The following is a 27,128-nucleotide window of genomic DNA, read 5'->3' as shown; positions in this document are numbered from 1 at the left end:
TGGATATGTTGCAAATCTAAAATGCAGGATCAGAATAGTAATAAAAGAAAATAATTTGCACCCAAGACTGCACAACCGTGGCTGCTGTGGATGACTTTCCTGGATGTCCTACAAATTAATAGTGCCTTCATGTAGAAATCCCCACAGACCAAGCTGCAGACAGAATAGTTGAAGTTACAAAGGGGTTCATTAATTTTAGGATCTTCAAAATTGAAATGACAAGTGGAAATAAAGTACCTTCCTCTGACAACAAAAACCTTGTGTTAGTGTAAAGAACAGTTTGTATGTGCTTGTATGTTTGTAGTTTCCAGTGATTCTTGTTTTTCAAATATGTTCTAGACAGAATCTAGACAAATTTTGGGAAGATGCTGGGGGTGCAGAAAAGAGGCTGAGTTGTGGAAAATTGCCTCATTATATGGGTCTACATATGCATATAATACACTAAATTGCATTATATGAGTACACTGTTCCAAATTACATTATATGGCAGTGAAGATCCAGCCACACACACTTTTAAAAGAGAGTCAATAGAATAGCATAAACTGGAATCTTTAAGTGCTAATGTTACAGAATACTGTTTTAATTCCTGCTTAAAAGGGGGCTACATTCCTTTCAGAAATTGTAAATATGATATAGAATACCAAGATTTTGAAGGAATTTTACTTACCACACATTCGGCCTCTGAGAACCGACCCAGGCCTGCAAAACAGGAAGGCTTTTTCGGCTTCCAGTGAGTTGGTGTCCGCTACAAGCAGTTCAGAAGACAACTGAAAAGAATACATTGGATCCTTACTGAGAGTCCTTTTCAGCCTTTTTGTGATAGTCTCTAGTGTTTTTAGAAGACGTTGCTGGTTCTCTGATTCCAGTGTATCATTTCGTTCATCAGGCAAAGGTACACTAGCTGGGATTAGGAAAATAAACAAACAAACCTCACACATATACACAGAGACATTACAGATTTGACTGCCACAATGGGTCACAAGAAAGCAAGAGAGCATAACAATCCTGAGGCACAAGATGTAAAACATCATACTTAGCAAAAGAAAATGGCTCATAAAGGATATTCAAAAACCACCCTAGTTCTATAATCAAGTGGATTACATAGGTGCAAATGTAATGATACAAACAGAGTGATAATTCGGAGTTTCGGACTGAGATGTTATCTCTACGCAGATGATGTCCAGATCTGTCACTCCTTTTCACCTGTCACCAAGGAGGCTGTCCAGACCTTGAATCGGTGTCTGGCTGCTGTGTTGGACTGGATGAGAGCTAACAAATTGAAATTGAATCCAGACAAGACAGAGGTCCTACTGGTCAGTCGTAAGGCCGAACAGGGTATAGGGTTACAGCCTGTGCTGTACGGGGTTACACTCCCCCTGAAGACGCAGGTTCGCAGCTTGGGAGTGATCCTGGACTCATCGCTGAGCCTGGAACCCCAGGTCTCAGCGGTGGCCGGGAGAGCTTTTGCGCAATTAAAACTTGTGCACCAGTTGCGCCCGTACCTCGGGAAGTCTGATCTGGCCACGGTGGTCCACGCTCTTGTCACATCCCAAATAGACTACTGCAACGCGCTCTACGTGGGGTTGCCCTTGAAGACTGTTCGGAAACTTCAACTAGTCCAACGAGCGGCAGCCAGATTGCTCACCGGAGCGTCATACAGGGAGCATACCACCCCCCTGTTATGTCAGCTCCACTGGCTGCCGATTCAGTTCCGAGCACAATTCAAGGTGCTGGTTTTGACCTACAAAACCCTGTATGGTTCCGGTCCAGCGTATCTGTCCGAACGTATCTCTCTCTACGTCCCACCCCGGACCTTGAGATCATCTGGGGGGGGGGGCCCTGCTCTCGACCCCACCACTCTCACAAGTGAGGCTGGTGGGGACGAGGAGCAGGGCTTTCTCAGTGGTGGCTCCTCACCTGTGGAACTCACTCCCCGGGGAAATCAGGGCAGCATCATCCCTCCTCGCCTTTAGGAGGAGGGTGAAGACGTGGTTGTGGGACCAGGCCTTTGGGCACTCCAGCAATTAAAGCAGACATTCAGGCGAGTAAGACCAGCAGGACTGATGAAGTGGAACAGGAAACTAGAACTATGAATGAGCAAACGCTGACCATGTAAAAGGAGAAATTGGGTTTGTATGGGGTTTTTATTGATTTTATTGGTTTTATGGGAATAATGTATGAATTTATGTATGAATTGTTGTTAATTGATTTGATGTAATTTTGTGTACACTTGTTTTATGATGCAGGCATCAAATTGTGCCTTGCTACTGTAAGCCGCCCTGAGTCCCCTTCGGGGTGAGAAGGGCGGGGTAGAAGAACCCCAAATAAATAAATAAATAAATAATTCCATCAAGAGAAGCTACACAATACTAGTTGCGGTTGCACCTGCATGCAAGTGGCTGTACAATGCAATTAGCTATCTAGTTGCAGCATTTATTCCACAACTAGTCACACAAAACAGTTTGTGCACCAAAAAACACCCCAACTTTGCATTAGTCGCTGAACTCTGAAAATGCACATTGGGTTTGAGGGGCCTTGCCATAGGATATACTGTAACTGGATATTGACTTGAAAAGTTACATTTCTTGGAAAATAAAAAAGACAATTTTCTTACCAGTTATATTAAAAACTAGCTTTATTTTGTAGTCTGACATTGGTATATTTATCTTTTTGTGCCTTTTGACCCGTGAGTGTGTTACATCCACAGAACCAGCTATTGTCTTAGCTTGCTCCTCTTCAGGGATTGCTTCAAGGAAATCATCATAAGAATAATCTAGCCGGTTTGCTGCACCCCAGCCACCGGGACCTGAAAAATATTAATGAAAAGGGGAAACAGGACAATGGAAATAAGCAACTTCTACATATGTCAACAACATATGAAGCGCTGTCAACCTTGGAAGGAAAAAAAGAAAAAAAAGAAAAAGGCCTAGTGGTAAAGATCTGACTTCAGATTTCTCTAGATAACACATAGAGAATGGCTTGGGAGCAACTAAATAAATCACATATTATCCATCTGTGGCTTCACTAGTTGAATGTGAAAGTGAGGATTGCTTGTTTAACAATTCACAGCCCACAAGGGTTGGATCTACACAGCCTTATATCCCAGGATCTAATCCCAGATTATCTGATTATCCCAGATAATCTGGCAGTGTAGACTCATATAATCTGGGATCAGATCCTGGGATAGTGGGGAAGTGTAGATCCAGCCAAGAACAAACTAGAAATTAGGGGTTTCCCACATAAGTCCTTTTTGTTACTAGACATAATGTTTTTGTTCTTCACCAAGAATCCTCTTATTGCATGACGGAAGTTATAATTGTGAAAAAATATTGGAATTTCACACTTTTGCTTTATTCTACAGCTGTGTTCCATTTCTCTTTCTCTTGAGCTGAAGCAACACTGCTCTATATCCCAGGATCTGATTCTGGATTATCCGCTTTGACCTGGATTATATGAGTCAGACAGATAATCTGGGATAAGGAAAAAAATTGGGATCAGATCCTGGAATATAGGGCATCGTAGATCCAGCCTCAGTCTTGACCCATCCACACTGCCATATAAAATCCAGGTTATCTGCTTTGAACTGGATTATATGGCAGAGTAATATAATTCAATTCAAAGCAGATAATCTGAATGATCAGATTTGATAATCTGGATTATATGGCAGTCTCGATCCAGGGTCCTTCTACACAGGCCTCAGTTCCAGAAGGAACTGGGATGCTTTATCCAGTTCCTCCTGGGATTGAGGCCCCACACCCACCCCAAACCTAGGCGTCCCTTGTGGAGGGTGGGGGCTGGCAGCTATATGCCCTCCTGGGTCTACCATGGAGTCAGCCCCCAGCCCTCCATTTACTCCAAAAAGATAAATGTATGCTCAGGCCCCTTTGGAGAAAGCTCCTGGCTTATTAAAATGATGCTTTGGGAGATTAAGGAGAAGGAAGCAGCCAGGCCCAACATCTGGAAAGATCTGATTCATGTTTCTCTGGGATGTCATTTGGATGACCCCCTTTTAACTGTGGGAACTTCCATGTTAAAGGGGCTGTCTGGATGTGCCCTAGATTAACATGAGACATTGTTTGGATGCCTCAGTTTACCCACAACTCATCACAGTCTTACTTCCAGGTAGTAGTAGTGCATGGGATCAAAACAGGGAGTGTAGTATTCTGGCTGCAGAAGATGGCAGGGATGGAGAAAGAGGGTTTGCCTTCCCAGACTCTCTAATTGTCAGGGTTTCTTTGTGGGGCTGGGAGTATGTTTGGTGTTCTTTTTTTCCAGGATTTTTAAAAAAATCTCATTTTCTTGTTACTCATGACTTTCTGCATCCTTGCTCAAAAATAAAAATCAGGTATGCTTCAGAACAGTCTGCAAAGCCACTTTGCCATACTTCAATTTGGAATCCCACAAGAAATGTGTACAGAGTGGAAATAGTGATGCTAGAAGCCAGGAATTAACCGCACTCAGAACACAAACACAAAACACCCACCTCATGTCTGCTGACTGTAAAAACAGATTAATTAAGGGGCTGGCTTAGGCATAGAATAGTATCACAACATATGAACATTACTGATTTTTTTCAAGAGGTAATAATGATGAGAAAAGAGTGGAATTGAGAAAAGTTCGCAGCTACATCATGTGAAAACTACCATGACCACACATTCCCAGTCCAATTAAACTGCAGTTTAAAACACTCAATAAAGCCACATGGAGAGAGATAAGCCATGATTTTGATTCAAATGCTTTGTCCAACCCTTCGATTTGCAGATGGAGCCAAGCGAGAAAAACGAAGCAATTTGCAAACTTCTATTTTCAGAGGGAGTGCAATCTCATCTAACACAGGCTACATACCTATTCCTAGATCAGTCTTTCATCTGACCTGGAGTACCTCTGTCTTGTCTACATTAACCTTCAATTTGTTCACCCTCATTCAGTTCATTACAGCTGCCAGTTTAGCACAGGAATACCTTCCTTGGAATTAGGTGGAAAGGAGCTACTAAAGCTGGTTATCACCTGCATACTATTATCTTCTTCAAGTAAAGCCCCTTTTACACTGGCCCTATAACTAAGGATCAGATTCCAGATTACCTGATTATCCCAGATGATCTGGCAGTTGAGACCCAGGGCCCTTCTACATATGCATTATAACCTGGGTTAAATCAAGTTAGGGTGGGTGTGTGGCTAAACAACATTTAGAGAAAATGCGGGAGGAATTGGGTTAAAAGCTGGTAAATACATGTTTAAAAATGCCCTTCACATGCTGAAGAGAACAAATTGAAATCTGCCACCACCCTATACTGCATTATTTACAAGTTAGTGAGCAACAGAATAATTAACTTACCAATTGCAAAGCCATTTTCATAGTCATAATTATACTCTAAGCAATGTTTCTTTGGGGAATCCTCCAACCTGCAGTCAATGTCATCAACATCATTGCAAAATGATGGGACCTATGAACCATATTAGAAGAGGAAAGAATAAAGGCCTGAATTCACAAAGTCAATATACTAGGTTGACATTAAATAATTTAAATTTTATATTCCACTTCAGAAATGAATCTTTTTTTAACAATCAATAATGTTCATAAATTGAAAAGTAGTCAATAACATTATTCAGAAAAATAATCTTGTCATTCAAGCAGCAAAAACTAATAGAATAATTAGCTAAGAGTCTACATTAGAAGTATAACAGATAATTTTTACTTCTGATTCCCCCCCCCCCACAATACATATTGCATGTTCAATATTTTGAAGAAAACTAATCCATTTTCAATAAGATAGTTTTGAAGTGTATTACTAACCTACCATTTTACCAAGAGCACTCTGAAAAGCATCCACAAAATTTTTAAGAAGGTTATTGTCATCACACCGTGTTGCTTTGTAGAGCATCTCAAAGGATTTGAAACCATGATTTGCCAAACGATTTACTGAAAAACAGTAAATATGCAGAAAATATATTGGTCTAGTTTATACTACTGATGCAAGATATGATACATCAAAATGGAGATAATTTTCTTGGACCATTTGTATAAACAAATAAACAAGATATGGACTTTTAAAAATCAACAGTGGACATATTAAGATAACAGGGTCTGTTTAAAGTAAGGCTGCAATGCAATGTGGAGTGGGGTAAGGAATAGATAAATACAGAGCTAGAAAAATAACTTGTTGGTGCACAAACTTTGAGAATTGCCCTTTCTACCATCATCTATGTGGCAATACTGTCTGGGATTATTTGAGAGTTGTGATTCAAAAACAGGATTTTTCCAAGCATAGGCTAAAATTTTAAAATAAAAGAACTTGAACATAGTAAGATTCCAAATCAGGATCCTTATTTAGTACTATTAAGAAGAAATCAAATATTTTGCTGACATATTTAATCATTTCATTAATTTTATTACATTTTAATGGCTAGGGATTAAACTCAATTTCTCCTCTGGAGAGTACACTAGGAAGGGGAAAAAATAATGCTTCCAGAAGACAAGAATTCCTCTTAAATCTGTATTAAATAATAAAGAACAACCTTAGTTATTCAAATAGATATGATTCAAACAATTGGGATTTTACTGGCTCCGCACTTACAAGTATGTTAATTGATCTTAACACACCACACTTTTTTAATTCGAATAAAAGAACCAATTTACCAGAATTAAACTAGGACACTTAAAAATCAAGGAAACAACATCTACTCAAATAACACCTGAAATGTCCACAATATCTGAGTAAGTTCAATTATAAAGTGAATTAGGCAAGATAAGGAATGATCAGCCCAAGAAAACACAAGAAGGGAGGTGGGCAGGGAGACTGCAAAGTGTAATGGGAGATGGACAGAATTCCTAGGTTCTGTTAATAAGACATCAGGATTCAATACCAATGTGCCAGATTTGGGCCTGCTCCAGGGCACATTTACACTTAACTGCCCTGTGTAGATGAGTCCCTAATCACAGATACAGTTGTCCCTCCACTTTTGTGGAAGATATGGGTGCAACTATCCCATGAAAGTTGCAAAACCAAAAATATCTCTGGAGTAGCGAAATTGAGTGCTGTGACAGTAGTCCCAATGGGGGGAGAGGAGGAGGAACCAGCCCTGTGTACCACTTCACTTACCTTGTGGGTTGTGGCTCTTTTTCTCTTCCGGTATACAACAAATTCCCATTTCACAAAGGAAAGAAGATACCGGGGTGAAAAGAAACATGCAGCAAATAGGAATAAGTGGAAGAATCGGCCCCACTAATGCCCGCAATGTCACTTCCCCTGTGGATCCAATTCCTCCTCTTTTTTCTGCCCCATAACACATAGAATACCCCCTTCTCCTCTCTAATTCATACAGGCCTTTGCTACACCATTACTAAAAGTAGGAGTGGGTAAACCTTCCATAAAAATCCTTCCCCCAAAATCTGTCTTATCTCGTGTTGCAATCTTCTATGGAGCCTATCACCGACAGCTACAAAAATCATAAGTAACTGGTTTAGCTCTCTAAGTACAAATATGGCATTCTACCAGCTGGACTTATGGGGCCAGTAGCATGAAGCAAGAATTCTAAATTACCATCTTCTTCTGTTCCAGAGAAGATTTCATTACAATTCTGGCAGGATGGAGAATATCAGCTAGAGGGAGGGTGAGAAGACTCTCTTGGATGGCATATAGTATGTATTAAATGTCTTCCCAATTTCTAACTACTATCCATCAACTAAGGAACATATAAGCAAATTCAAGACTTTCTGATCTTTCTGTTTTCTCTGACCTTCCAAAAATCTGAAACAAAAAAGCAAAGACTTGCTGTCATATGAATGCTTACTACACGGAAGAGGGATTTAAAATGGGCAGACACCTAGAAAATCAAATAAATAATAAACCTTACAGGAGCAGTCAGGCCACTCAGTAGAGTAAGGTGGATTCCATATACCATCTGCATAGGCACAATAATAGTTTTCACTGGAACCTGCTGTGAGGTCATATCCATCCATGCAATGTAATGTGCAATTAACTCCTGTCTCATCTTCTATGCATTTGAAATCCCCATTCACTGGGGTAAAAGGAATTTCACAAGGAGAGCCTGAAAAATAATATTTTAAAAAACACATTAGGCTATGGTTTATGTACTCCTTTCTTTTATGTAGTGCACTTATTTCCCTGATCTAGAATATTGAAGCTGTGGCACCCGAGGGATGAGAAGATGGGTTGTTGTGAGTTTTCCGGGTGATGAGAGGATTCCCTTTCTGTTATTGTTCTGTATATGTGCTCTTCTTCCAGTTCTATTATTTTCACATGTTTATTTAATGGGAATTTCTAATATTAATTTTGGAAGTGGAACTGGCACAATTTCTAATAATTTGTACTAACAACAAGCACATTCCCATTAAGTAGTTGCTACAACAGAGGTCATTAGTTATGATTACATGAACGATCTTTTTGTACAGCATTTTACTCATGTATGCTAGCAAACTGTGAAGGTAATCAATCCTCAAATAAAATTCCACTGACATATAATCATATAGATGTTTTTATAGATGTTACTAATGAGTATTTGTTTTGCTAATCATGGAGATAATTCATAAATGAGCCTCCTTTGGCAAGTTACGGTAAAATGCATGTGTGAAACAATTGGAATAAAAACCATATGGTTTCTGGATTCACTTGGGCAACAACACTGAATCCTTTGGAATTTCAATTTCAAAATTTGAACTGAGAAAAAGGCCTCAACATGCATCCTATTGCACCACTGAAACAAACCTCTGACGATAACATGGAGCTCACAGGTCCTGTTATTTCCCGATGGATCAGTGGCAGTGTACCAAATAATTGTTTCTCCTTTGGGAAAGGTATCTCCAGGTGAGTGACTTTTAGTTATTGCTAAGTCAGCTCCTAGAATAGTCAGAGACAAGAAAAGGGAGTGTGCTTTGAAGAGAAATCTGGAAATACATTTTGCTTCTATGCAAATCCCAATAAAATCATCCCAAGATGTTTCTGGAGTGAGCCCTTTGCCAATTTTAGCCTAACTATGGCTTAACCAGTTGTCTAATTCCTTTTACTTCCAATGGCAATGTGCAAGGCTGGCTCTACCAGTAGTTTCAGTGAAGCTTTCATCTTGACAGTAGGTGCCAGGAGAGATTAATGAAGTGGCCCCTTTTCCTGTGATAGGGTCTTTGCTGTTCTACACAGCAGCCTCTCTGGAACTTGCAGTGATAGGGAATACCATTGCTTTGCCTTACTTTCTTATTCTGTGAGAATACTGCCAAAAGCACCATCAAACTCTCCTCCCTTTCAGTGACCACTGCAGCTATTCCTTAGTCTTTACATGTAAAGCGAGCCAGTGGGGCTGTAGCACCAACATATTCATCTCTTTTGGGGAAGCAGGACATTCCAGTACTTTCCATGAATATTGTGGGCTTTCCTGAGTTAAACTGCCTTTGCTTTGTTTCAGACAAAGTTGGAAGGGAATGTGCTCCTGAGTTTGCTGGAAACTCTCACATATATTGTAGCCAGATCACACAAGAGCCTCTGTTGGTGTCATAAAACAGTGTCCAGGATGGTCAGAAACTCACACAGAGTTCTGTGGCCAGTTATGAATGGTGGTGAGATGATAGTCCAGTATAAGGTCTTGGCCTACCTAGACCATGGTGGCACCAATGTAGTACTGAAGCAGATTTGGCAGGGTGCATGTAGTTGCTCCTGCATCCTGATATTCATATTCAAGTGCCTAGGAATAGACCTTTATAGACAGACAGTGTCTATAAATATTTATCTCTCTATTTGAGAAAGAAAAAAACACAACCAAATACTTCCTTTGCCTCTTTATAAGATGTATGTTGGAATGGAGGGGGCAATGTCAATACCACATTGTTGGGGGGGGGGGGAGAATGCCCCATATAGGATGAGATTGGGGGAGGTAAATTGCTTCCTGCCTTGAGCAGTGGACAGACATATGTATGACTATAAATGATGTGTGATGTGTGTACAGCAGATACAGACAGTCCCCAAGTTACAAACAAGAGTAATAAAATCTGGGTGCAATAGGCTTGTTCTTGAGTTGAATTTGTTTGTAAGTCAGAATAGATACTTTTAAAAGTGCAACTCCAGCTATACATACACATTATGTATGTACACACACACACATGCTTGAAATAGCATAAAGGTTAATACCACTGTGGTGTTTGTTTTGATATCTGTGCCCCTGTTCAGAAGATCTCACCTCATTTTCTGTCCCTGTGATAATTGGATTTTGAAAATATTCCCTTGTTGTGGGAACAAGGATTGGTGAGAGATGGTCAATGGAAACCCCTTTCCCCTATTATAGCTCTTACAGGAGTGAATTTCCCTTCTGAGGGGTAAATGTCTCTCACTTCTTGTTTTCTCATCCCTAGTCTTAACAAGGAGTCATTTGTAAGTCAGACATGTGTAACGCAGAAACTGCCTGTATCTAATTATTGTCACAATCATATACTGCACTGTGCTTTTACTATCTGGATGAAAAGCATGTAAAAATAATGGAAAATATTGTTGCTCTAATCATTTTTATTACTATATGCTACAAATGGCTTTTCTTGCATTCTAGAAGTTAACCTATAATATTAGTAATTTCCTGGTCTGCTACTTCTAACACACGTGGGAGGGAAAACAAAATAATAGTGTTTACTTCTCATTATCACAAAAAAGTCTTATTCTAACAACTTGCATTTCTTAATGCTAACTACATTTCTTCATGTGGTTTGAATAAATACCTATTGGAAGTTCAATCTCAAAGCTCATCAAAATATAATTTAAATAAATGCTCCATATTATCAGTTAGATAACTTCTTGTTTTTTGAATCACAATCACTTACCTGAGTTATCTGAAAATTGTGGTTCATCCCAAGTTACTTTGCATTCCTTTTCAGCTACTTGAACTGGAGGTGGTGATCTACATTTATCAATCACTGGAAGTTCTGTGTCTAAAAATGTGAATAAATCAAAGGAAACTGATTCTAAGGCAACACAAAAATGTAAACAAGAACATCAAGGGAAACTCAGAGGTGCCATGCAATAAATTGCATGCCAATAAATTCAGCACAGATAGTTAAACCTAATGTTTAAGACATCAGTAAAAATACTTCATACAGATACTTTATACATCATGTTTAAGGCTGCAATACTGGCACTGCTACTTTCATTAAAGCAGACATTTATATCTGTCCCCTGCTAGTTGTCAATCTCCAGACATTATGCAGACCACAAATGAAGAGTCTAAGCATATGTAAGCATTGTCAAGTTGCTTCCTGAAGCTAATGGAGGGGATGAGTTCACTGCTGAACGCTTTTAATTTCAATACAACTATATGCCTGATACGAATCATAGGAGTGCTTTAACAGCATGGAATAGAGGGCTTTCTCGGCAGAAACATAAACTTCTGGAATACTGCCAGGATCCAACATAGCCAAGAAACCACATCCTCAACTATATCTCACTGCAATCTCACATGGTGTAATCCACAAAATCATGCAATCTAAATCACAGCCATCCTCCACACCAAGCCAAGCAGGACTGAAGAATGGGAGTGGATTCAGAGTTATAATATCTGGAGCTGTTTTGGTTTAGGGAAAAGATGAGTATGAGTAGATATGAGAAAGGTATATAAAGTTATTCATGGGAAAAGCAGAAATGTTTCTAGATTTCCCATAATTGTACAATCTGGTGTCATGAAAAAATGGAAGAGTGGGAGATTAAGGGCAGGTAAAATGAATTATTTCATCTAGTGAACTGTCAAAACTATGGAACTCGGCACTAGAAAAATGTAGCAGTGGTCATTGATGTGGATAATTTTTAAAAGCGTCAGGCACATTCATGAGAGATAAAGCTATACACTGCTAATAGTTTTGCTATTATGTGTTGCTTTCAGAATCTACCTCTCAATAGGAGTTGCTGCAAAAAATGAGAAGAAAGGTGCTATTGCACACATTTCCTTTATGTGGGATTCCTACAGGAATTTAAGTTTAATCATTCATTCAAAAGGCACATGGATGGTGGTTTCTCAGTCACTTCTTTCAAGGAAATCTTTTTTTAATCAGGAGGGGAAAGGTATCTTATGAGCACCAGGTGATATGTCTTTTGGTAACACATTTAGGACTATTGTAGGCTGAAGCGGTGTAGGGTGAGGAGATCTGTGTCTACACTCTTCCTTTCACAAGTGATTTTTTCAGGTTCTCAAACAGATAAAAACCTCTGTTTAAAGTACACTGGGGGCTCATCTACAGTGATCATATAGATCAGTGTGAGGTCAGATCATCTGAGCAGCAGGACTGCTGACTGACAGGTAAGTGGTTTGAATCTGGGGAGAGCGGGTTGAGCTTCCTCTGTCAGCTCCAGCTCCCCATGCGGGGACATGAGAGAAGCCTCTAACAAGGATGGTAAAACATCAAACATCCAGGTGTCCCCTGGACAACATCATTGCAGACAGCCAATTCTCTCACACCAGAAGCGACTTGCAATTTCCCAAGGCGCTCCGGACATGGAAAAAAAAATCTGAGCGGAGACTAAATGCCACACATGGCTGTTTCATCAACAATTGGTCCCATCTTAGTGAGAGGACATAGGCCCAGTTTCCAAGCCATATTTTCTACTGCACACTGTTCACTTTAGTAAAAGGCACAAGTACAGGCTTTCAATTTTAAGAAGGAGGCAGCTTTAAGAGACAGGATGTATGTTTCAGTGAGTATCAGCAGGAAAAGTAAGTGTGGCTGAAAAGGAAAAACAAACACAACACCTATCATTATTTTCTACAAGCGAGACAATGTGGAAATCCACCATCAAGCATCATATACAAAGGGTAGAACTATACTATAACTACATTTAATCCATTATAGTACTAACAGAACACCAAGAGCAGCTTGTGTCAAGTAGAAAACCACAAGTAGCAACCAAGTTAAAATGAAATACAACAGAACTACATATTAAAACCCCATTGAAATAAATATGTTTGAAATTATGTAGAAGAAAAGAAGGATCTTGATGAAGCTCCGCAATTAAGAAATTCACCAAGTACATTTCAGAGGCATGGCTCTAGTCTATTCCCAAAGGAAGTGCCATCTCACAAGTTTATTGGTCTAACAATGCAACTCTGCTACTGTATGTTTTGATGTTGACACTATTAAAGCTTGTGTTTCACGGTGTGTCTTCCATACCTGGAGCAATGCACTATTCTAGTACGCGGAGTAACTAATAGGTTAGTGCTGAGATGATTGTACAGGGAGTTAAAAATCTGAGGCACATATTAAAGGCCAGGCAGTTCTCAGTGGGATCAGAGAATTAAGGTCACCAAGTTCAAGACCATTTGTATATTTGAAGGTCATGCTCAGCATTTTAAATTGAGCTCAATAATAAAAAGGTCAACCAATAAAATTGAAACAGGATTAAAAGTATATGCTCTGATTGCCAGATACTAGACAACAGTTTGCCGCCAAAGAACTAATTTTGAACTCTCTGAACTATTTTACAGGATGTTTGAGGGTTTGAGCTTCATATGACATTTCTACCTCTGTCCACCACCTTGCTATCTTTCCATCGGTAGGTGAAGACTTTTCTGTTTCCACAACCCTTTGAAGACTGCTCAAGAGGAACACGATTTGTATAATATGACACACTCCTGATTTATTTTGCCTTTTTAATTGTTATGTTTCAAACTGGTTTTAATTCAATTGATGATTTAGCTAGATTTTAAACTTTTTAATGTAATAAATTATTAGCTGTTTGCTTGTTGTAAATCACATTGAGTGTTAAAGTGGGAGAAAAGATGTTACAATAAAAACCCACCAAACTGCTCCATGACAGGATGCTCCACGACTGTGAAACATAAATATGACCAACTTTCAGGAGACTTTTTATACTTTCTCTTTAATTTATATTGTTTATTAATCATTAAATTAAGCTGCTGTGGTTTTTGTTGGGATACGTACAATTTCTTTGAGCCACTCACCAATAACTTTGATACTGAAAGTACAGCTTGCCTGGTTTCCAGATCCGTCCGTTGCTGTATATGTGATGTCAACTTCTCCAATTGGGAAAAGGTAAGGTGGCACAAAAGCTGGAGTTACTTGAATTGATACCTGTGAGAGGATCAATATTTTAGAAGCACTAAATATTGATATCTTAGCCATAATTTACCTATGAAAAACTTCTCAGTTTTCACAGTTGACTCATATGAAAGACCTGAAACTTGTCCAGCATTCCTAAATATTCAGACTACATGCCTGAATCAACATTCACTGTTCTAATTTAAAAAGCCCAAACCTTATTATAGAAATACTAGCTCTGTGAATAAGGCTGTGTTAGCACATACTGAAGTGAATCTATCTATCATTTAGCTTTGATCATATCTATGTTTTATAAGCACACTACTCAACTCTTTTCTTCACTTTATATTTAGTTTTTACTATTTCATTCCCATTACATTCTCCATATCCACAGATTCTGCACCCACAGGTTCAGCCACCCAAGGCCAGAAAGCAAACCTTGATTTTGTCATCTTATTTAAGGAATACTGATTTGACTACTCCATAATGAGACTTGAGTAGCATAGGAATTTAGCATCCATAGAGTGGTGGTGGTCTGGAACCCAAACTCAGCTGATACCAAAGGCTCATGGTATTGCCCTAAGATTTTAGTAGTCTTAAAACATTAATATTATACCCTTTGAGTACTGGATATCTAGAATAAATGAGAATACACATTAACCATCAATTTGGTTTTTGAAAAAAAAAGTATTTCATTGCGTAAAACTTGCATTTTTTCCTTTTTTTGTCAGTAACTATGATGTGAAGAAAAAAATCATGCCAGTATTACATATTAGAAATTACTGCATTGCTGTCAGACAAACTCTATACAGTTTAGCTTGTATGGGAAGAATCCAGACTTCCCCCATCACATGACGTACTCTACCAACAGCAGCTTCACTCTTGCAGATACGGCTCTTCACTGGGCTGAGTTTGAAAGCAGGTATTGCTACTAGAAGTGTGCAATTTGGCCAAAAGACATGCCATTTCAGGGTCCATTTTCGGCTCACCCATCATTCTGTTTACCAGGAAGTTATTCAAATCGAAGTGTTACCATTTTAATTCAGCAAAGATTTGGCCCATTGGCTATAATGGGAAAATTTGAAGGTTCAATTCTTAGTTATTTTAAGTTTTAAGTTTTATTTTAAGTTTTAGACCCCATTTACAACTGCAGGCCTGCCAAGTTTCAGAACAATTCACCAATCTACTGACTTTTAAAGAATTATTTTAAGTTTTTACCATAACATTTTTTAAAAATAAGACAAACTGCAAGAGAGGGTTCAGGGATTTGTAGTTGCTAGTTGCGTCCATTCTCAGCCAATCAGAACATGGACACAACTAGGCCTTTTATTGGCTGAGAAACAGAGAGAGAGAAAAAACTTCAACTCCTATCATGCTCCGAGGGGAACTCAGAGACTTTTCAATGCCCACCCCATGCAAGTGCTGATGGGAAAACCCTCTCTGAAGGAGGAACCTAGGAACTTTTCCACTGTCAGGGAGGGAGAAAAGACACTGCAGGATCTTCTCCAGGAGGCCTGTGGCAGACCTCTGCCTCAGATATAATGGAGACTAAAATCTGGCTCTCTTGATCCATTTTGCTGAGCTTTTTGGTTCCCTCCTCCTCATTCTGTTTTTGAGGATTATATGAAACGGACCACCAAATATTACAAATCACCAAATTTTACAAATCACTTTTGGTCAAATTGATTTGGGGCCAACCCAGTGCTTTCGGACTCAACCCAGTGAAGAGAGTGACAATACTGGCTTTTGGACTCAACCCAGTGAAAAGCTGTAGTGGGTGCAAAGCTGTCACTGAGACAGCAGGTCATGTGACAAGGGAAGCCTGGATTCTTTCCACGCATGTTAGACTAAATACAGTTTGTCTGCTAGCAAAACATTGCACAGCTCACAAGATGCAACCCATTACATTACAAAAGAAAAAGGAATTGGGACCCAAAAGAGATGGCACAACTAAAGGCATGTATCTGGACTATGATTTTCAAAAGAAGGTTGTCATCATAAAAAGGAGAATTTTAATTTTCTGCTAGTTTTCTCCTAGTTTTCCACATCACAATTTTGGGGCTGAATGAGAAGGAAAGATAAAATTACTCTATTCCCTCTATTGATTTTGAATGGAACACCTGGGTATCAGGAAAAATAGCAATCGGTGAAATGTTAGGAAACCTTCTCTGGAATCAGAGACTGAAATTTTTAAAAATTGTTTTAGATTTTAAAAAAATCCAATGTACAGAGTAGTGGAATATACATAAGTGATGGGCTATATGTAACTTGAGGCTTTATTACTAGGATCCTCAGCAGAACTCCTTAATTCATGCACACCCGATAATAACATCTTGCTGCGCATGGATAAAAAAGGCCGTTCCAATTATATTCCTTGAATGCAGAAAGATCCTGCTGCACATCAGGAGTCCACACAAAATGATGAAGCGTATCTATCGTATGCTGCTCTTTTACTAAACAAGCCAGATTAAAAATGTCCTTTTCATCAGAAATACATTAATCCTAAAAAGAGTCCACACGAAGAAGAAAAACACTTCTCACCTCATCTCTGGAGTTGTCATTTGCTTCTGGAACCTGCCAACTAATATTTGCAGAGTTCTGGTATTCAAGTGTAGAAGCTTCAATGTCATCAGGGCAGTTAATATTTGGTGGTTCAATGTCTAAACACAGAAGAAATCATAAGACAATTTTTCATTGTGGGTTTACTGAAAAGAACCGGGTGTTTGAATGGAATTTATTTTCTTAAACAGAAACTTGCTATTATGTCTTGATTTGTAAATCAGTTATACCCCAAACTGTTGTTATTATTTCTATCTTTAATAGTAAATTGCTATTGAAATAGCAGCAAAGTGTGTCCATTTCTCAACACTGATACACACACAGGTGATATTAACAGATTTTGTCTCTTTAGAAAATATGTGTATTAATCTCAACTCTCTTTTCAAAGCTTGCTTATGGATTAGCATGTTCATAGAAATAAACAAAAACTCAAAAGAAAATGCAAAAATTGACATAAATCTTACATTTCCATACATATCTTACATATGTGAATAGATTTTGCTAAGAGGAAGCTAGCTGCAGGTTGTTTTAAAACACGTACACTATCGTAGTAACATATTGTTATTGTGTCATGCTGTATTCTTTAAATTACATTTTAAATAAATAAAAGGATCAGATAAAATTTGTCACTCTGTCTTTATGTTCAGGAATGTTTTAGGACATTTGTTGTTCTTCTATAAGTAAAATATTTCCTTGCCATAAAGCCAGACTCAAATATCACATTATGATAACCACAGTTTATTACAACAGTATTCTTTGATTTCATTCTCTGTTTTCATTGCACAAAAACAACATCATCCAACTCTGAAGCAGGCCTCTCCTTGGAGTCCTAAAAATAACCAAACGTTCAACTGACTGCAGACTGAAAAGCAAGAATGTGAGGAAAGAATAAATGGTGTAGACATGGGCCTGAATGACACAGAGGCTAGGAGAAATTTAATATAAAATTACATTATACTGAGCTGGATCAATGATGTGTTAATCTTATACTGCAGACCATGACCAATACTGGCTTTCAGATGTCTCCAGAACAAGGGCATCTCAGGTATCCTATGAAGACCCCTATTTTCCCCAAATTAGAGATGGCAGGCACTGAATCTAGGACTTTTTTGCATGATAAACATGTGCTTTTCCAGTAAGCGAAGGCTCCTGAACCAGAAAAGCAGAACACTACATAGAGGCACAGTTTACAAGATAGGAAGAACTGTGTACCATTGTAAAAAAGAAACTATTTAGGCAAAAGAGAGCAAGTTATATAGATCTAGAGCAGGAGTTGGAATAGTGTAACCTTCCAAGTCTTATTGAGAACTGGCATGGTGTAGTGGTTTGAGTGTTGGACTTGAGCAACCAGGGTCAAAATCCCCACACAGCCAGGGAAGCTTATCGGGTAATCTTGGGCAAGTTACATACTCTTTGCCTTAGAGGAAGACTCGTCTAAATCTTTCCAACAATATCTAGTGATACGATCACCTTAGGGTTGACATAAGTCAGAAATTACTTGAAGTCAGACAGTAACAAATCAGTCTTAAAGCTGATCATTCAGGACTAATTTTAAATTAACTCAAAATCTAGCCATGTTCAATTCTGCTGTGAATGCAATGATACATCATGGCTTCTGGTGCAAAGGGAAGGAGAAAGAAACAGGTTTATGAGGTAGAAGAATAGAGCACTCCAGCCTCTGGGGATATTCTTGACATTTGATAGAGTTTGAAAATGGTTATGCCTACACTAAGACAATGTTGACCATTCAACACCAGTAATCACCACAATCCTGTCTACTCCAATTTCAAATGTACTGTTTCTTCATCAGCCTCTTCCACTACCACATCTCTTTCTTTTTGAACAAAAGGATAATATCATCAAATTCATACCTTTACAGAAAGCCTTCTGCACATTTTCACTCCATCTCCCATTGGTTAAACACCGCAGTTCTTCTCTAATTCCAGACAAAAGGAATCCGTTGGGACAAGTGAACCTGCACACAGTTCCATACTTGGATGGCTCAAATCCACAGAGATGAGGGTGAACAGTTACATGCTTTGGTTTCTGGAAGGCAGGGCAATGCAGTTCTAGAGAAAGGAGGCACACGAATATCAATGGACACACACAGAACAAGGATACACATCTAATGCTTCACAAGACTAGCACAAATACTGCTATATGTGAAATAAAAGAAACCCATTAAATCAAGTTGGAAGGATCACTAAAGCCCAGAAGGGTTTGAAAGATGTTCAGTGTTGCCAAAAACATTTTTGAAAAACCAAAACCAAAATGATCAGCATCCACAAGTACTTGAGAATGATTGATAAAGTTCTTTTCAATTGTTTAAAAATTTGGCTGTTAACCATCCATCTTGGGACCGACACATAGAACCACATAGAGCTTTGTTGATTCTTTCATTCCCAACAATATATGAAAGGATGAAAAGCTGAGATATTGGGACAGGAATCCTACTGGAGTTCAGCACTGCACTCGCTGCCTTTTCAGTGAATATGGCACGAGATAAGAGGTGCGAGGTCCACAACTAGAGCTGAGCTTGGCCCTGTCTACACTACCATATAATGCAATTTCAGAATGCAATTTAACTGTATTCTGAAACTGAATTATATGGCAGCAAAATGCTCTCAAGCCTGTTCTCCCTTCTTTAGTCTTCTCCATTCACTCTGATAAAGAAGGGGGAAATTGGAAACTATAACTTCATTGAAATCTGGTGTTTCTGTCTACATCTTAAGAGAACAAGGGAATACACATGTGATGAAATTTGAACTGTTTGCTTTCCATGCTGTCATCAGCTTGAAATACAGAAGGGTCATTTTCAGAAATGTGGGTTGGATTCCTGCAAAAACTGATGTTTTTGACACATCTTCTTGCACTCTTCAGCTAAACAAATAAAGTGTTTGCAAGTGAGATCAAGTGGCTGAGTACAGTTGCACAAGGCCTAGCACTCTCTGTAGATAAATCTGACATCCAGCAATTTCTGATGCCTGCCAAAAACAACAGTAGGAATGAAAGCTATTCCATAGTTCAGGACCTCACATTTATGCACAGTTTATATCAATGGTGCCCAGTTTGTTTATCACAAAGGGCACAATGAAAGCACAGTAAGTGCCTGAAAATCTTGATATTCAGTATAATTTAGACAATTGGGCTTAATGTATTATGATAGCATTTTTCACCAATTCCCTGATGCTCTTTCCTTTGAATACGATGAACTTGTTATGGAAAACTGCACGTAAACATTATTTTACATTTGAAGAAGTTATCTTAACTTAGTCTCCAAGTCTTTGTAACTTAAATTATCATTTGTAAGGCTTGTGTACATAGTTGTAGAAGACACTAGCCATCTTTTTGAAGTCTAATGAATATCTACAAGTCAATGATTTAGGTCCTACTTCAGTAATACAATATTTTTGTATTGCAGGAAAACAAAAACAAAAGCCAAAATTCAAGCAAGCTTTCGGAAACGCAGCATAATCAGATAAACACAGCATGATGAAATAACAAACACGGAAAGGTTTAAACAATGTAAATGGATAAGGAGTTGAACTGGAGAACATTGATTATTATAGTTTTAATTGGTTTTATATGATTTTTATTATGTAATATTAAATGTTTTTAATTGATATGTATGTATGTATGCTGTGGCATCTAATTGTTGCCGATCTGTACGCTGACCTGAGTCACATTCAGGCTGAAAAGAGCGGGATAAAAATGCTGTGAATAAATAAATAAATAAATAAAATCTAACTGAATGAAGACAGAGAGAAACTGTAACTTGATTGTGCTAAACAAAAACAATGAATAATGTGCTTTGATTTTTTTCCTGTTTTATCTTTGGAGGACATTTTGATTGCTGCTACAACTGCTAAAATTTTGTGCTGAGTTTCTGTTTATTTATTTACCACACTTATATCCCACCCTTCTAACTTTGAAGGGGACTCAAGGCAGACTTACAACAGTCCTGTGGTCTAAAAATCTGGGTAAAAATCCTCTTCCTTCTTGCCATCATCACCATCATTAACAATCAGTGCCAATAGAAGAAATATAACAAATACATACCTACACACTTTGGTTCCTTCCCATCCCATTGTGCATTGCTTTGACAGGTGAGTTTGGCATTGCCTTCTAGTTCATAACCGTCATTACAGGTCACAAAGCACACAGTCTTATATGAGATCTCACTTCGTGAGCAATTAATCCACCCATTTTGAGGGGCAAAGAGTTTTGGACATGTACGAACTGCAGATATGAAAACAAATACATTATCAAGTTTACTGAAAAAAATTAAATCAAAGGGATATGTTACAACTTTTCTCTTAGTAATCACAACTCTTACAACCTTTACACACAGTGAAATAGGAAGAACAAAACTTTAAAATCTGTGTTCAGATTTTGATTGTAGAGTTTCATGCATTTTAAGTCAGAGAATGCAGAGGCAGCAGCAATATTTGGAGACATAACATAACAAGTAAGACTGCCAATATGGAATGTTCTACAGCATGAAATTGTACTCAGCAAAAAGTTTGTTGACATGACCCAGCAAAAGGGATTTACTTGTGCACAAGGGATCAAGTGAGAATCTTCCCCCATTTCTGTTTATGAAACTAGGAGATCTGTTATCTATATTTGTATTTGTAAACACTGTGCTCTATTCTAGCATGTATCCTTAGGATGTTTATCACAATCTTCCTCACACAAGCTTTAGCTTTGTAATGATCAAGATAAGTATGTCTTAAGAGTCCTTTTCATCTAAACTGCCTATGTCCACCTGTCTCAATTCATTGTTATTCAGATGAGAATCTCAGGAGCCTTTCAGACTACACAAATATAGCACAATGATTATAATTCCATCTATGGAATCCTGAGGTTTGTAGTTTGGTGGAAAATTCCAAGTACCACTTCCTAAACAGCAAATCCCAGGATTTCAAAGGATGTTGCCATGGCACTTAAAGTGGAATCATATTGCTATGCTGTGCAAAAAGTCCCTTAGCCAGCCGAATAAGAGGAATAGGCTCCTTTTCACAAATACACTTGCTCCCCCATATTTTCATACATGGTTAATAAGACTAAATACCCCCTTCTTTCTTCTCGCCACATTATTTTGTTTACCTTATGTAACCCCCATATTAATTATATCCGAAAAATAAGACCTTCTTTTGATTCCATTCAAGGTACAGCCTGACAAATCTTTTATTATACAATTTGCTGCCCATTTCATGGATATCTTATCTGCTGCCCTTCTATGTTTTCCCATTGTACTTGCACAATACTTTTTAATGATGAGGTGTAGTAGCTTCATGTCTAAAAGCATCCTAATAACCTTCTTCTACTCCTTTTTCTTAGCAAATTCCTAGTTATAACATTTCACTTAAGCCCTAAGAGAAAGTTTAGACATATAGAAAGTTTTAAATTTAGAAATTATTTGCAGATAACTCAGTCCACATAAATCTAAAAACAAATAACCTGGAAATGTGCCAAATGAACTTGATCAAACAGGCATTAGAATAACGCAAGGATTTAATACAACTCTTCCTGGTAAATTTCTGAAGAAAGCAATCTTAAGTGAGTTCATATTTCTTCCATGCCAGTACCGCTGGCCTCAGATATGGACTGATTAGAAAATACCAAGCAAATTTCAACTCTTCCATTAAACAAAAAAAAAAAATCAAGTTCTTAAGGGCAATTAACAATCTTAATTGTTTTTTGAAGCAATTGTCAAATATGAACTCAGAAAACCACAAGCATGCAATGGGAGGTCATCCAGAGATATTTACACATTTCCAAAGCTGACAAGCAATAACATCCTCTGAGATATCAATCAAATTAAGGCAGCTGTACAAATAAATATTTGTGTATTTCTGAGGCATAACCCTGAAAGCAGAAACAGTAGAAACAGAAGCAGATGCAACACCAGCTCTCATTAGATGAATGCATTAGATGAAAGCTTGCAAATGGAGCTTTGAAACAACTTAGCAAAAAAGAAAACAAGAGAACGGAAAAACAAAGCAGCCATCCAAGCATCCATTTCACATCTGTGCAGTAGGAATATTTCACTGTTAAGATCCATAATTTTTATTACAGCTATGTTTACTTTGGCAGACTCTGTTATTTCTGCACTGAATCTTTATAATATTGAGGAGAAGCAGCTAAAATTCTTCCATCGTACTTAAGGACTGTATTGCCAAGTTTTTTTAAAAAAGAAATCTGTGATAGATTTAATAATGATCAACAGTCCTTCTGCCCTTAACACATGCCAGTTACCAGGGGACTTATAATATCTTTATAATGCCCTGTGGATCAATATCCAGAGCTACACTGCTGTGTGTAAATCTCTCAACTGTTTGCCTTTTTAAAAAATTTCTAGCTGTCAACTTAAGAATCTGTGGCTGTGCTGTCTATCATTATTTAGATTAGATGCTGCATGTTTGAGAAACCTGCAAGCCTTTATTACCTCCAAACTACATCAGTGACTAGATTAGTAGGGTACACTTATATGGTAGAGTTAATGGCAGTTTCACAACACTTTAACCACCATGGTTCAATGCCATTCACTCATGGAAACTGCGGTTTAAAAGGGTATTTCACCTTCTATGCCAAAGATTACTGATGCCTGACAAAACTACAAATCCCAGTATTCCATAGTACTGAGCCTTGGCATTTAAACTGGTGTCAAACTGCACTAATTTTACAGTGCAGATGCACCTACTGATGCTTTATATTCATGGGCAGTATGATGTCTATACTGCAACTGGGGAGAAACAGCTATATTACATGCATATGCAGTTTAGTATTTGTAGCTCATAGCACCAACATTTCAGAATTTTCATGCAGATTAATGTAGCTGTAAGTACTCTAAGTATATTTCAGTCCCCATTAATGTTGAAATGAAATGAAATGAGATCTTACACATGCTGCTTAGCCTTCACTTTTCTTGCTTCTCACACATAACACATAAACACAAACATATAAAACTTACTGTCAGCAGAAAAAACACAGGTCTACTGCCAGCAGAAAATATACCACTAGAAGATCAAATTTCTCCTCCCCTAGTTGCTCCTCAAATATCATATCTAAATTAAAAGGTCCTCTCTCTAAGTCCACTGCACAAGTAGTGATCTACACATTTTATACTGGTTTTAATCTGAGAACCTATGAATACACAAGTGCAAACATACATGAAAGCAGAAATTCACTCAGTTACCATTCATTGTGAAACCAGAAACCCTTCTGACAAAGTTGCAGTTATGATGGGAAAAGAATTAAAGCAGCAACTATTGGTCATATCTCTTCATGAAAGATTATGTCATACACCGAAAACTTGTTTTCTGCACAGAAATGCTATTACCTATGAAGGATATGCTCTTTTCTATGTAAGAAACATGTTTTCTGCATAGAAATCATGTTTTTGGTAAAGAACAAAACACACACATCATGCAGAATAAATCCCACTATACAAACAATTCTCTTCTATAGGCTTTTCCTCATCTGGATTTTCTGACACTCAAGACCATGTCCACTCCTTCTATAGCTATGGCACAGATATGAGATAAGGACCACTGTGCAAGTAGAGCTAGCAGCATGCTCATTGTTCAACAGCTCCTGTTTCACAACTTGGGACACATTGTGAAACAATGCCTGTTGCACAATGGCTCCAAATTTACAACATGTACCATTGAACAACTTGTCCTGATGAACATCTCCCAATGTACAATGTGAGCCATTGCACAATATAACCCAATGTATAGTGCTTCTTGATGTACAATGTTTCTTGATGCATATTTCCAAGAGGTCCAGTCAGCCTGATATCAATACCAAGAAAGATTCTGGAGCAGATCATTCAGGAGGCAGGCTACAATCACTTAGAAAGAAAAGTCAACATGGATGTCTCAAAAACAAGTCATGCCAGACTAATCTTATCTCTTTTTTCGATAGAATTACAAGCTTGGTAGAGATGCAGGGAATGTTGTGGATGTAGCATATCTTGATTTCAGTAATGCCTTCAACAAAATCCTCCACGACCTTCTTGGAAGCAAATTAGCCAAATGTGGGCTAGGTAATACTACTATTAGGTGTATCTGTAATTGGTTAAGTGACTGAACCCAAAGGGTGCTCACTAATAGTTCCTCTTCATCCTGGAAAGAAGTGACTAGTGGAGTGCCATAGGGTTCGGTCCTGGGCTCATTACTGTTCAACATATTTATTAATCATTTAGATCAGCGGGCCTCTTCCACACAGATGAATGAAATCCCACATTATCTGCTTTGATCTGGATTATCTGTGTCCACACAGCCAGATAATCCACTTCAGTGTGTATTTTATGCAGTTGTATGGAAGGGGACCCAAATAACCCAGGCCTCTTCCACACAGATGAATGAAATCCCACATTATCTGCTTTGAACTGGATTATCTGTGTCCACACAGCCAGATAATCCACTTCAGTGTGTATTTTATGCAGCTGTATGGAAGGGGACCCAAATAACCCAGGCCTCTTCCACACAGATGAATGAAATCCCACATTATCTGCTTTGAATTGGATTATCTGTGTCCACACAGCCAGATAATCCACTTCAATGTGTACAGGGTTAGTCAAAATGCATAGGCCAATAAGCCATTCAACTGAATGGCTTATTGGCCTATGCATTTTGACTAACCCTGTATTTTATGCAGTTGTATGGAAGGGGACCCAAATAACCCAGGCCTCTTCCACACAGATGAATGAAATCCCACATTATCTGCTTTGAACTGGATTATCTATGTCCACACAGCCAGATAATCCACTTCAGTGTGTATTTTATGCAGTTGTATGGAAGGGGACCGAAATAACCCAGGCCTCTTCCACACAGATGAATGAAATCCCACATTATTTGCTTTGATCTGGATTATCTGTGTCCACACAGCCAGATAATCCACTTCAGTGTGTATTTTATGCAGTTGTATGGAAGGGGTCCCAAATAACCCAGGCCTCTTCCACACAGCTGAATGAAATCCCACATTATTTGCTTTGATCTGGATTATCAGTGTCCACACAGCCAGATAATCCACTTCAGTGTGTATTTTATGCAGTTGTATGGAAGGGGACCCAAATAACCCAGGCCTCTTCCACACAGCTGAATGAAATCCCACATTATCTGCTTTGAACTGGATTATCTGTGTCCACACAGCCAGATAATCCACTTCAGTGTGTATTTTATGCAGCTGTATGGAAGGGGACCCAAATAACCCAGGCCTCTTCCACACAGATGAATGAAATCCCACATTATTTGCTTTGATCTGGATTATCAGTGTCCACACAGCCAGATAATCCACTTCAGTGTGTATTTTATGCAGCTGTATGGAAGGGGACCCAAATAACCCAGGCCTCTTCCACACAGATGAATGAAATCCCACATTATTTGCTTTGATCTGGATTATCTGTGTCCACACAGCCAGATAATCCACTTCAATGTGTATTTTATGCAGTTGTATGGAAGGGGACCCAAATAACCCAGGCCTCTTCCACACAGCTCAAGTTTGGTCCAATTTAATTGTGGTTGGATTTCAGAATGCTCTTTGATGGCTGGGGAACTATACATCCCAACAACTCCCAAATGCCAAGGTCTATTTTCCCCAAACTCCACCAGTCTTCCTATTTGAGCATACTGAGTATTTGTGCCAAGTTCTGTCCAGATCCATAGTAATTTGGGTTTACAGTGCTCTCTGGATGTAGGTGAACTACCTCTCCCATAATTCACTATAAATTCCCCCCAACCCCCTCCAGTATTTTCTGTTGGTCATTAGGGTTCTGTGTGCCAAGTTTGGTCCAAGTCTGTATTTCATGGTGTGGGGGGAAGAGGGGTGTCTCAGTGGTCTCTGGAAGTCAGAGCTGCATCAGTTGAAGGTACTTCAGATCCCATCATCCGTTGCCCACACTCCCCCAAACATATTGTTTTTGTGATTAATCACTATGCTTTAATTATGTTCAATTTGTAACAATGAAAATACACCCTTCATATCAGACATTTACAATACATTTCATAACAGTAGCAAAATTACTGTTATGAAGTAGCAACGAAAATGTGGTTGGGGGTCACCACAACATGAGGAACTTTATTTAGGGGTCACGGCATTAGAAAGGTTGAGAACCACTGATTTAGATGAAGGTTTAGAGGACATGCTGATCAAGTTAGCAGATGACACCAAATTAGGAGGGATAGCTAATACTCCAGAGGACAGAATCACAATTCAAAATTACCTTAACCGATTAGAGAGCTGGGCTAAAACTAAGAAAACGAATTTAACAAGGACAAATGTAAGATACTACACTTAGACAGAAAAAAAATGAAATGCAAAGATACAAAATGGGTGATGCATGGCTCAACAATAGTCTATGTGAAAAAGATCTTGGAGTCTTCGTGGGCAACATGTTGAACATGAACCAACAGTGTGATGAAGCAGCTAAAAAGCCAATGGGATTTGGGGCTGCATCAAAAGGAGTATAGTGTCTAGATCAAGAGAAGTCATGGTGCTTTTGTAATCTGCTTTGGTTAGACCT

At 38.5% G+C, this 27,128-nt stretch overlaps 1 protein-coding gene across 2 annotated transcripts in view; it reads right to left on the bottom strand.

The window, feature by feature from the left end:
* The window catches only part of SVEP1 (sushi, von Willebrand factor type A, EGF and pentraxin domain containing 1), a 127,122-nt gene that overhangs the window by 56,573 nt on the left and 43,421 nt on the right, over nt 1-27,128 (bottom strand). For both annotated transcript variants that reach the window (XM_067464352.1, XM_060762511.2), the window contains exons 6-16: nt 20,657-20,836; nt 18,469-18,666; nt 16,580-16,698; nt 13,942-14,071; nt 10,817-10,924; nt 8,727-8,858; nt 7,855-8,049; nt 5,799-5,920; nt 5,336-5,444; nt 2,615-2,806; nt 668-901 (exon numbers count right to left, since the gene is read on the bottom strand). In XM_067464352.1, coding sequence (XP_067320453.1) covers nt 668-901; nt 2,615-2,806; nt 5,336-5,444; nt 5,799-5,920; nt 7,855-8,049; nt 8,727-8,858; nt 10,817-10,924; nt 13,942-14,071; nt 16,580-16,698; nt 18,469-18,666; nt 20,657-20,836 — 1,719 coding nt within the window. The remainder of the gene's footprint in view (nt 1-667; nt 902-2,614; nt 2,807-5,335; nt 5,445-5,798; nt 5,921-7,854; nt 8,050-8,726; nt 8,859-10,816; nt 10,925-13,941; nt 14,072-16,579; nt 16,699-18,468; nt 18,667-20,656; nt 20,837-27,128) is intronic.

Source organism: Anolis sagrei, chromosome 2 (genome assembly GCF_037176765.1).
Source record: "Anolis sagrei isolate rAnoSag1 chromosome 2, rAnoSag1.mat, whole genome shotgun sequence".
In the NCBI taxonomy this organism is placed as follows: domain Eukaryota; kingdom Metazoa; phylum Chordata; class Lepidosauria; order Squamata; family Dactyloidae; genus Anolis; species Anolis sagrei.
Note: the sequence above shows the minus strand (reverse complement) of the source record. Positions and strands in the feature narration are given on the sequence as shown.